General features: G+C 34.3%; 1 protein-coding gene across 3 annotated transcripts in view; it reads left to right on the top strand.

The window, feature by feature from the left end:
- The window catches only part of def6c (DEF6 guanine nucleotide exchange factor c), a 38,786-nt gene that overhangs the window by 14,979 nt on the left and 11,165 nt on the right, over positions 1 to 12,642 (top strand). For 2 of the 3 annotated variants that reach the window (XM_087248177.1, XM_087248176.1), the window contains exons 6-10: positions 7,293 to 7,433; positions 9,519 to 9,701; positions 11,719 to 11,946; positions 12,169 to 12,315; positions 12,406 to 12,514. In XM_087248177.1, the coding sequence (XP_087104303.1) occupies positions 7,401 to 7,433; positions 9,519 to 9,701; positions 11,719 to 11,946; positions 12,169 to 12,315; positions 12,406 to 12,514 (700 nt within the window). In that variant the 5' untranslated portion in view covers positions 7,293 to 7,400. Of the gene's footprint in view, positions 1 to 4,684; positions 4,836 to 7,292; positions 7,434 to 9,518; positions 9,702 to 11,718; positions 11,947 to 12,168; positions 12,316 to 12,405; positions 12,515 to 12,642 lie in introns of those variants that run through there. The other variant, XM_087248175.1, reaches the window with a different exon arrangement.

Genomic DNA, 12,642 nt, shown 5'->3' with positions numbered 1-12,642 from the left:
TGTAAAAGGCGGGCCCTGCTCTTTGTGTGTATGTGGGGGGGTTAGTATGTACATGTTGGCCAGTGCAGGTGTGATTAAACACTCAGGAGAGAACGGCATGATCTACGCACTCCGCGATCTGACCTTCTTAGGCTTCTTAGTCAGTACAGAATGTCTAGATATGAGCGGATCTCTCCTTAGAACATGAGCCAGTTCCTTAATACATAGTGTCTGATGATCTGTCGGGAAGCCAGAACTGAGTCAGATTGATAATTTGTCCAAAACAACTTGGGTTTGTGATGGAGGTTTTAACATCAAGTTCTTTTGATGTACTTTACTAGATTCTTCTTGGTACACTTACTGTAGAGTGACGCACAGTGATGACGATTGCTACAAAAAAATATCAAGTCATTGCTTGCTTATTTATTTATTTATTTATTTAAAGATTATAAAAGGCAATATATGTAAATTTGGCCAATATTTATATTCAAAGGATGTACATTTGAATAAAATATTGGTTTAACAATATCTAGAAAAGTGTTTAAATCTTTTTTTATTTGTACTTTCTCTTTTTTAACATGCTTAAATGATTTACATACAGTGCAATTACTAAATAAAATGATTACTATAAAAACTAAACTTAAGATGTTTAATCTTAAATATGTTTAATATACTTTTATATGTTTTTTATATGTTTAATGTTAAATATTATGTTAAAAAGTGTATTATTCCATTTGTTTAATTTGTTTTTACAGGCATTTTTGGGTTTTGTGGTACAGATTTTAGTTGTCATGCAGACAAATTACGAGAATTGAATCTCTTCATTCATTTCTTATAACAAAGTGTTGTTTTCCTCGTATACTGGAAGCATTTCTGACATGCATATGTGATCTACACACAACGCGAGAAGAAAAATATCCTTTCGGGCCTGAAATCTGAGGATTATATTTTTATAAAAGCACTTATTTTAATTCTTCTGTTAAACATTTACTGCATCGCGTTGTCATGATGGTAGAGTTGTACAATTGATCATATAATACTCAGAATATTTAGAAAAGTTGTGTGTGTGTGTGTGTGTGTGTTTGCTTGTTCTCCCCCTCTTCATCTGAAAGTTAAAATTATCCATTGCAGATATGTTGATAATAACGCAAATCTAAAATAATGTTTGTAAGTCAAAGAAGTTTCAAGATGAATCTTAAACATATTTGACATGATAGAGACCTGAAGGGAGTAAAAAAGACATATTTTTTTAGATATCTTTCACATGCTACATTTGTTAATTACAGTATCCAGTTCTATCTCATATTCTGGTTAAAATCACAGACTGAAATGAAGGCAGAAGGTGAGAGTTAATTTGTAAGATAGTGCTTAGTTAGACGTGAATGTTTCAACACATTCCCTCTAGTGGTGCTTTTAATGTTTTTTTTTTTCATGTTAGTAAGACCTGAGTCATCAACGATGAACAACGTCTGAATATGGATAAAAATACAATGACTAAGTTAATATTCTAGAGTAAAGAGTACAAGACCTCCTTGTTTTGGCAGCTCAAAGTAGGCTGAACAAAAGAATAATGCTGAACAAACATGCAGTGCTAACTGTTTCACTTGCACCTGAGCTGCATGAGTGAACTTTGACCAGAGATAGAAGCATGTCTGCTCACTATTTTACACTCACAGAGCTCTCACCCTCATTTAAACCCACTGACACTTCCTATGCACTGAAGGGATAAGGTTACAGAAAGGGTAGTTTCTGCCCGAAACTAAAATTCACTTTACTTTTTTTTTTTTCACTTTTAGGGGCACTCAAAAATCATATTTGCTGCTTATCTGTTTTATGTTCAATCCACTTAAATTTGTTAAAACAATTAAGTTTACTTAATCGATTTGTGTTGGGACAACATGAAGGAATTGTTTGGAAGCCAGCATTTTTTTTTACAGTGGGGTTCCAGACTTGCATGCGTTTTATTAATTCTGTTGAATGCAACTGAAAATACTTTACAGAATTTTGGACATTTTAATCAAATTTGCAGTCCTTCTGCGAACTATTTGCATTATTACACCTAGTATTTTTTCTCACAAAGGGATCATTTGCTTACAAAGATCGATCATGGTTTTATTGTTGTAAAAGTGTAGTCACCATGTTTTTTGGGCTAATGAGCTATATGTTCACAGTTAGTGTTTTTCAGCCAATGATGAACTTCCGGTGAAAGCTTTATGTGACTCTTTTCAATTTTATGAAGTTTCTTTTACAGGGTTGATGTTGTAATGTCATTCAAATACAATAAGTTAAATAGATTTAAGCACCCATTTGGTTGTTAATGCGTAAAAAGAGACAACAGACCATTACAAACGCACCATCATTAGCAGCAGGCCAGCACAGAAACTTAATTGAAAATACTGGGGTAAAATAAATTTTAAAGACATGGTGTGGAAAAAATCTAATTCAATGCAGTGCTTCTTGTTTGATCTGATACCCACTTTATATTGTATCTCATCCGGGCAGTGAAGTTTGCTGTTTTTAAAGAAATCAGGTCTAAAACACAGCGATTTTGTAATGGATGACAAATAACCGGAAGCTCTGGGGCTGGCTGGCTGTGATTAAAAGTCTCTGTGTGCATATATCCCAGTGATTACCACGTAACCATGATTTTCCTAGTGGTTTAAATTGGTTTACTAAGATAGTTAAACTATATTGAGTTTGTGGTTACCACAGGAACCACCTCTAGTTAGTTAGTTAGTGTTATTTATTTAGTTAGTTAAACCATATTAATGTTTGGTTGAATTATTCACTCAATCAGTGTGTCAATTACATTGTAAGGCATTTAGATTGACCTAGAGAAATTTAACATTGCCTTTGTCAGTGTTGGGAAAGTTACTTTAAAAAGTAATGCACTACAAAATTGAGTTACTCCCGAAAAAAGTAAGTAGTTGTGTTTCTTACACTCATATGCGGAGAATAAGGTGAATAGAGTATTAACAGGAAAGCATGTGAAGCAAAGAGAGGGGAAGGATCGGCATAGGACCGTGAGGTGTTTAATAAAAGTATTTATGAAAGTTTTATGGAAAGTAATGCGTTACATTACTTTTGAGTTACTATTTCATACCTGCCTGAGGCCTGATCTCTGATGCTATATGTCGTATAAACAGATTAATCAAAGTTTAATGAAAGCAATGTTGTTTGCTACTTTTGTATTTTTGTCTTATTAGTTCATTAAAATCAGCGTTCATTGGGACTATAATCCCCTTTTCTTCCATGTGTTCAAAATAAGAATACTTCCATCACAGAAATGTACAGTAGGGTTCTACCATCTTGGTTTTTGTCTGTTCCCATGGGCAGCTCATTCTTTCATTGAGTGTGATTCAACGTGATTACACTCATTTTAATTTAGCTAATTATTTTTTAAAAGCAAATTAATTAATCGAAGAAGTAACTTGAGTTACATTTTTTAAGTAACTCAAATAATATTACGTAATTTTTTAAGTAATGCGTTACTTTGATCGTTACTTAGAAAAGTAATATTATTACGTAACTTGCTTTACTTGTAATGTGTTTTCCCCCAACACTGGCCTTTATATTGGTATTTGTTATATATATATATATATATATATATATATATATATATATATATATATATACACACACACACACACACACACACACACACACACACACACATATATATATATATATATATATATATATATATATATACACACACACACACACACATACATATATATATATATATATATATATATATATATATATATATATATACATAAACACACACACACACACACATACATATATATATATATATATATATATATATATATATATATATATATATATACACACACACACACACATACATATATATATATATATATATATATATATATATATATATATATATATATATATATATATATATATATACACACACACACACACACACACATATATATATATATATATATATATATATATATATATAATTTATTATTATTATTACTATCATATATATATATATATATATATATATATATATATATATATATATATATATATATATATATTTATATAGTTTTTGCTACATACTATACCACGACAGTGACATCTTTTATGATGCTAGAAAAAAAAGAGTAGCAGTTTAAATAAATTCAATATTTTAATTACGCTATTTATATATATTACAACTTAATCACAATTTTATAATCACACGTAGAAATGAACACTGAACAATTATTAATTATCGTCTTATTTAGTAGCCTATGAAGGCTATGATCGAGCAACAGTAAACAATTACCAGAGATTTGTTTTCGTAATAGCGTTTCATCTTGTGCATATCTCAAATCTGAACAGATTCTACTGTATAGCGCTTATAGCTACTATTACACTGGCCTAATAATATGCTGATAGTTGCGCTTGCTTTTTAAATGGCGCTGTTATTATTTATTCTTCCACATTAACTTACTCGCGGTCTAGAATGAGGTTTTAAGTTCACCAGCAGCTACTGTCCCCTCCCAGCTAGTGCATTTAATTTGGTACCCAGGTTGCGTCTCACAATATAAGGAGACTAGTTTCTAGTGGTTGCGCTTTCGCTTGAAACTTGTTGATGTTGCGCGTTCTTTGTTGTCACACAGTGTTGTCTAGGTAGGGAGCTCGCGTAGTTTTTAAAGCACAGCCCGCGTCTCAGTTCCGCAATGTGAAGCGGTATCTGTCTCAGAATGCGAGCATGAAGTGTCATTATTGTCGTTATGGATCTAAAAAGCGAGTTGCTGAAGTCTGTCTGGTACGCGTTCACGTCTCTAGATGTGGAGCAGAGCGGAAAAGTTTCCAAGTCGCAACTGAAGGTCAGACTTACCTGTTTACCTTTGTGTTGCAGTGGGATTGAGGGTTGTTTACCTTAACCGCGTTTTATTTAATTTCGCGTGTACATTGTAATAACGTTTACAATGTTTGTGTCGGTTTACTTTTACATTCTGCTGTCAGGAGATAGTATTGCAAAGAAAGGAACAACAGTTCAAAGGAGTCATGACATAACGTGATATCAAAATGGGAACATTCCATAGCTTTCTGTTGTTTTTATATTAAGCTAGTTGTAAACCTGACCCAAACCCAAACTGAGGACATATCCATTTGTTTGAAATAAATTACAAATAATATGTTTATGTTTACAATGAACCTATTATATGTTTTTAGTTCAGGATTTGGGTACAGTTTTTGACTCCTACATATGGTTACGTACAGTAGTCTTGATAAAAGAGACACACACCCTAATGCACTAAATAGTCTGAGATAAACTCAAAGCTAATTGCTTTGTGCCATTTGTTTTTACTGATGGCATTGGTTTCACAATTCATTACTTGATTAGCTCAAAAATAAATGAATTGCTATCACAATTCATTACTCGATTAGCTTAAAAATAAATACCAAAGGATACATGCAGACTACGTTGACAGTGTTTCTCATGTTTTAACATGTCCCTGGGTCGGCCTGAAATCCCAACCTAAACAGACATGAGTCTAGGCATGTTAAATCTTACACTGAAAGCATTTTTGACATTGTCTACAAATATATTTTACAGTGTGTAAAACTATTATCACACGTTATATAGTCAGTTTTAGTGCTGATTGACTCATGATCATGCCAATAAAGTGGCTTTTAAATCCCAGTTCTCTCAGCTGACTCTTGAATAACAGGTTAGACCTTTTTTTAAACACCTAACTTCACTTTTTTACTTCTACTCAAATTATATTATAAAGCATTCAAATGGATGTATTGTTGTGAAGTCATGAAGGTAACTTCACATTGACCAATTGAACATTACAATTAAGTGTTATAGCATAAGTTAATGTATTTTAAAGTAAAGAATTTAGAAAGTGCTTCAGTTAAAGGTGTAGTATTTAAAAAAACAAACATGCACTCTTTTAAGGTAGTTGATAGTTTACATGAATATACCAAAGTATTGTTACACTTAAGTTTTTAATTACATTATGCAGTAAAATGTGCGTTAAGCTCTTGTTTTTCACAGCTCATATCCACATGACGTTTTTCTGCCATGAATGGAGACAGTCACAAATGGAGAAAGTTTTAGTAGATTTAAGTTTTAGGGACAGTTGTACAGAATTATTAGCCCCCCTTTGAAATGTATTTTCTTTTTCAAATATTTCCCAAATGATGTTTAAAAAGCTGGAATATTTTCACAGTATGTCTGACAATATTTTTTTCTTTTGGAGAAAGTCTTATTTGTTTTATCTCGGCTAGAATAAAAGCAGTTTTTTATTTTTAGAAACCATTTTAAGGTCAGAATTATTAGCCCCTTTAAGCTATTTTTTTCGATAGTCTAAAGCAGTGGTTCTCAAACTGTGGTACGTGTACCACTAGTGGTACGCAGGCTTCCTACTAGTGGTACGCGGAGGAATGAAATGTACATGCTATACACATTTCAAAATGTATCAAAAATGATGTATATAATATGCCATATATGACATGTAGCATATATTTCTGAGGTAATCTGCCACGTTTTTTAATTTGCAGAGTTGTAGCTGCTTTACTGGGCCTGCAACTCTACTGTATTTCAATACTGTTCATTTTGGTGGTACTTGGAGAGACAATTTTTTTCTGAGGTGGTACTTGAGGAAAAAAAGTTTGAGAACCACTGGTCTAAAGAACAAACCATCATTATACACTAATATGCCTAATTAACCTAACCTACATAGTTAACCTAATTAACCAAGTTAAGCCTTTAAATGTCACTTTAAGCTGTATAGAAGGGTCTTGAAAAAAATCTAGTACAATAGTATTGTTACTACAATATTATGTTTAGAAATGTGTTGGACAAAAAAAATCATCTCTCCAATTAACAGAAATTGGGGGGGGAAATCAACAGGGGCGCTAATAATTGAGGGGGGCTAATAATTCTGACTTAACTGTATGTTTTCGTTGCTCTTTTCCATGCAATTTGAGTGAACATGGAATAGAGCTTTTAAGCATTCTTTTTTTGTGAGTGTTACATTTTTCTTATTTTAACTTTAATTTTGTACTTACTGTTGCATCCTCAATCATGCATCTGAAATATTGTGCTTTTAAAAGTGTGCACATGGTGTCTTTCTGTAAAGTAAATGTCATTCAGTTTGATATTTTGTAACTCAATGCAACATTAACATAAGTGTCTATAATTTTTTGGGGCACAAGGCTGTAGTTACACTTGCGCTCTCAACTCGTCTGTGGTTTTGTTTATCTAGCACTGTGGTTACAATGATAGAAAACATCACATTTACGTGTTTGTGTGTGTGTTTCTTCTCTAGGTCCTGTCGCACAATCTTTATACAGTGCTAAATATTCCTCATGATCCTGTGGCGTTAGAAGAGCACTTTAAGGACAATAACAATGGGCCCGTGTCCAGCCATGGCTACATGCCCTACCTCAACAAATACATTTTGGCAAAGGTCTGCTAACTTTACACATTTACCAAAATTTTATCGCGATTATCCACTGTGAATTATGTTTATAGCATACTTATTAGAACTTATTACTGATGCTATGTACTTCATAAAAAGAATATACTTAGATATGAACTGAACACTTTTTAGGCTCTCAATTAAATTACTAGAATCTTTTGTGATTGTATATTTATACATCAAAGTATACGTCATTTTAATTCAAATTAAAAGCTGATTTAACCTGTAATTAACATAAAACCTTTAAAATTTGTACTTTAAATGTGCTTAAGGTTGATATAAAACATTAACAAGTTATTTAAGTAATATGTTTTATTACATTAACGTATTATCTGCTAGTACAGTTATCTTTATATTTGAAGTATGCTACGAATGCACATTCATAACAATTAAGTGTACTAGTTTTTAACTAGGTTTTACTCGTTATACCAAATCCGTATGACTTTCTTTCTGGCATGTAACACAAATACACAAGTTTGACTTATGTTTTAGTTGCTCTTTTCCACGCAACTACAGAAAACGAGGACTAAAGCTTTTATACATCAAAACAGTTCATTTAAAGTACAGAATATTCTTAATATTTACATTTCATATTACTGAGAAAATAATATTAATAGGTGTAATAAATGCACAGTAATAAATGCTAAATTACAATCCAATATGCTTACTGTAAAATGGTTTAAAAATAAGTAGAACATTGATTTTTCTGAACCAATACTTTAGAATCATAATTTAATGTAACTAAAGGATAATACAATTATTGCTTTCTATAAACTATATAAGAAGCTCTATTGCTTGTACCTATTACTTGCACATGCCCGCAGATACTCATTCATGTTTATTTGGTGCTATAAGTAATAGTAAAGAGAGAAGTAGGATCTTGTTAAGCCACACTCCTCTACTTTTTGAACTGAGGTACCCGTATAATGATCTGTCACGCTATATCAAAGAGCATCAAAACAGCATTTATTGGTTTGATTTTTATGGCAAAATGGACAGAGTTTGAAAGACCTTTGTTTTATATCAAAAGTAACAAAACTTTTTGCGATATAAATAAATGCTTGATAATGTCCAGTGCAGTTTTAGCAGTGTAAGCTAAAGCAGCATGTGCTAAATTGTCAATCTTGAGATCTGAGAATGAATTTTGATTCATTAAACTGAACATGCATAACCTTTATTATGAGTCAAATTTTAAATCACATTTGCACTCATGCATAAAAGACTTGTTCTGAACTTTTTTTAACAAATATATGCGTTTTTGTGAAATATGACGGAAAGTAGACATTTAGGGTGCTTTCACACCTGTGAATCGATTCAGTTGTTCCGAAACAGAGATTACAATTGTTACATTGTTGCTCTTTGCTCTTGGAGTGGTTCACTTTCACACTGCAAAGTTTCTAATCGGACCTAAAGAGCTAAAACAAGTCACGTGCGAGTGAACTCTCCTTACATTAGTCAGAGTGTCAGGGTTTATTTTGCAGCGTCCCGCTAAGCTGTCAGGAGAGGTGGTGGTTTGGTGGTGATTGACAGGGTGCGCGCGGGCGACGTGTCTGAGGAGAGACGCAGTGGGGAGGGGTGAGAGGGGTGCGCGACCATGCCTATTTGATGACCGGGAGGGAGACGCGAGATTACCGGGTGATCATCACTCGTCTGCGGGCATCCGGAGACTCACGAAACTTCCCGCCATAATCATAATTCTCTCTTCATATAGCCGTAAGCCTATTACATATCCATAAAACACTGTGATATAACCGCGCTCGTATCGGATCGCACTGCAATTGAACCGCTCCAGGGTTCGTTTCAATCGAGCCGAGACCACCTCATTCAAGCGATCTCGGAGCGATTACTTTGGCGCGGAACAGAGCGCGATTGCCCTGTTCACATATGCCAAACGAACCGCGCTAACTGGGCAAACGAGATACGTTCCGAAACAAAAGTGTAGGTGTGAAAGCACCCTAAGATAACCTGCTCCTTTAAGAACAGAACAATTCAACTCACTTATTTAGTTTAATTGAACACTGAGCAATGTTTGCTGGCAAACAGATGCTAATAGTACTGTATGTTTATTTACAGGTCATTGATGGGACATTTAATAAGGAAATATTTGATGAGCTGTGCTGGACAATGTCTTCAAAGAAGAACTGCAAACCTAGCGTTCAGCAGGGTCTGTGTTCACAGAGAGACTGTTTTAAACTCTTCTGCCTGTTCAACCTACTCTCTGAAGACCGTTACCCATTAGTCATTATTCAACCGGAGGTGAGTGACAGATAGAGAGAGATAAAAAGCATATCGCTAAAATGAAACGCACATCACCTGCTCACCAAAACAGTTTAGGTACCACCAGTCAGACTGAATGTGTTTATATATTAAAAAGGCACAGGCTAGAGCTGCTGGTTAGACTTTGTCCACACTAATAAACTCTCTATTCTTGCGTCTGCATTTTTATGATGTTGCGAGTTGACACGTCAAGCAACACTGTAGACTTGCTATAGTATAGTGTTACTTGTTCGTATGCATCCGTTTTACGGAAGGAAGTGACCCGGGGATTAGAACTTAGTATAGATGAGGTGGTTTCCTGATGATAACGTTTGTTACATGTAGATTTCTATCAATCGACCAAATTTCAGGATATGTTGTAATTTTTCATTTCTTGCAGGTTTTGTCATGTGCATCTGTGTTCTCGTGTGTTTTAATCATTTGTTTTTCTTTTCTTTATATAATCAAGCCTGACTCCACATATAAATATATCAGGTGATATATTTCGCAATAATTCACCACAATTATTATTTGCATTGATGCTAAAGTGGATTTTTATTATTAAATTACTATTACTATTATCATTTTCCCTCTATTTTTTTCTGTGCAAACCCTTAAATATTTTGGTTTTATATCACTTTTGGTCTCAATAGTTTGAGGTTGTTGTTATGCAAGGCTTTAGTAAATCGTCATCTGTTTTTAGTTGTGTAATATTCACCCCAAACTGATCACACCACATCCCAACAATTTGATATAACAAAATAAAACTAAAATAAAATAAAAACTACAAAAAAACTAAAATGAAAGTTACAAAAAATAATACATAATGCCAAAGTGGAGTAGAGCAGGGGTTCCCAAACTTTTCAGCCCGCAACCCCCAAAAGGACAATGCCAGTGACTCGTGACCCCCAATATTCTCTGAGGTGGTGGTTATAAATACAGAAACCTTGTATGCAATGAAGCGCACAAACACACCAATAGACCCAAGTCTATTCTTTGTTTTTTTTATGTATGTCAGTGCTGTAAATGGGCTAGAAAGTTTAACCTGGTGTTACAAAATCTTCTGCATCTGACAGTATTGCTGTTTCTTTAGTATAATGTAATTACCCGAGAAGTCGCAATCCAATAGAACTAGTAACTATAAGCTACTATAGTAACTATATAGTTTATAGTAACTATAGTAACTTTTCTCTTCAGTAGGTTATTGATAAAATACAGTAAGTCTTAAGGTTTAATAAAAAATTAATTGATTTTTGAAAATCACCAGGCGACCCCCCTTCATTGTCCCGCGACCCCCACTTTGAGAACCTCTGGATTAGAGAATGTCTCTGTCCAATCATGTGGCAAATAAATCCCAAATTAGAGTGTGTTTGTGTGTGCCATAGTCCATGATCCCAAAATGACCACAACACAGCAGTTTGGTAGCAGTGCCATCAAATGATCAAAGTTTATTTTCACCCCAAAACTGACCACACCACATTATTTGAAAGCATTATTCACCCTATTAGAGCATTACTCACCTCAAAACTGACCACACCACATTATTTGAGAGCATCCCAACAGTTTGTCAAAAGATATAACAAAATCAAACCTATATGTATGTTACAAAAAACGATTGCATGATGCTAAAATGGATCAGAGAATCTATCAATCCAATCATGTGGCATATAAATAAAATTTGTGAGTGTACACCATAGTCCATGACCCCCAAATGACCACAACACAGCAGTTTAGTAGCAATGCCTTCTGTTGATCAAGGGTTAAATTAAACTAATATACATCTAACAAAAAGCTATTCAAATTTATTCCATCATGACAAATCGGATCCAAGGATGTATTTGTGCATTGTTTTAGTTTATCAACACTTCTGTGTATCATTCATTGTCATCCCAAAAATTTAAAACAAATTTCAGATGAAATGTCTTACCATTGTACTTGCTCTAACAGCTCAACTGTAGCCTGTGTAGCAGATGCTGATGTGCCAGTCCAAATCTCTCTTTTGCCTCTGATGATTTAGTTGGAGTACCTGCTGAAGAAAATCTCCAGTGCAATGAGCTTGGAGTGGGACAGCACATTACTGGAGGAACTTTTGTCAAAGAATGTTGATCTTCAGGATGGCGTGTCAGTGTGGGAGTTTTTGGAGCATTTGAGCGCAGGCCAGCTTTTGCACGTCGAGAGCAAAGAGGCCTTCAGTCTCGCTGTGGACGAAGTTTTCATGGAAATGTACCACAGCATCATCAAAAAGGTGACTGGTTTGCATACAGCACACTATGTTTGCATTCAATGAGTGTTAAGTCGCACCACAATCTGTTTGTACGCACTTACAGTTACACCTACCATTGTTTTGATTGCAGCATGCTCCTTTACTTCCTGCATTGTGTTACTGACGGCATGTTATTAGCACAGAGATTTTATTTCAAGTCTTTTAGCCTGTTCCTGTTTATTCTGTAATTGCTTTATGCTTCAGGGTTACCTGGTAAAGAAGGGGCATGTTCGCAGGAACTGGCAGGAGCGGTGGTTTGTTTTGAAGCCCGGCAGCCTCATATATTATGTTGCCGAAGACCAGAAAGAGAAGAAAGGAGAAATCCTGCTAGAGGAGAGCAGTGTAGTGGAGGTAGAAGAAGTATAAGCAATTGCCACTGTAAAATCAGTATCCTAAATTTATCAGGTCTTATAACCGTCTTATTTTGTACATTAATTTCAGAGTGTTCCTGATAAAGAAGGCCGAAGATGCCTGTTTTGTGTGAAAACTTCAGTGAGGACCTATGAAATGAGTGCTTCAAACCTAAAGCAGAGAGTAGACTGGATGCAAGGTGAGGAGCCTAACTTATCCTTACCCATTACTTACAAGTGGTTCTAAACTTTTATGGATTTCTTTCTTCTGTTGAACACAAAAAAAGATAATCTGAAGAATGATGGAAACCAGCAGCCATTGAAATCC

This window comes from Danio rerio, chromosome 4 (genome assembly GCF_052040795.2).
Source record: "Danio rerio strain M-AB ecotype USA chromosome 4, GRCz13ab, whole genome shotgun sequence".
NCBI lineage: Eukaryota > Metazoa > Chordata > Actinopteri > Cypriniformes > Danionidae > Danio > Danio rerio.
The sequence above is the reverse complement of the archived record's forward strand: the minus strand, read 5'-3'. Positions and strand labels throughout refer to the sequence as shown.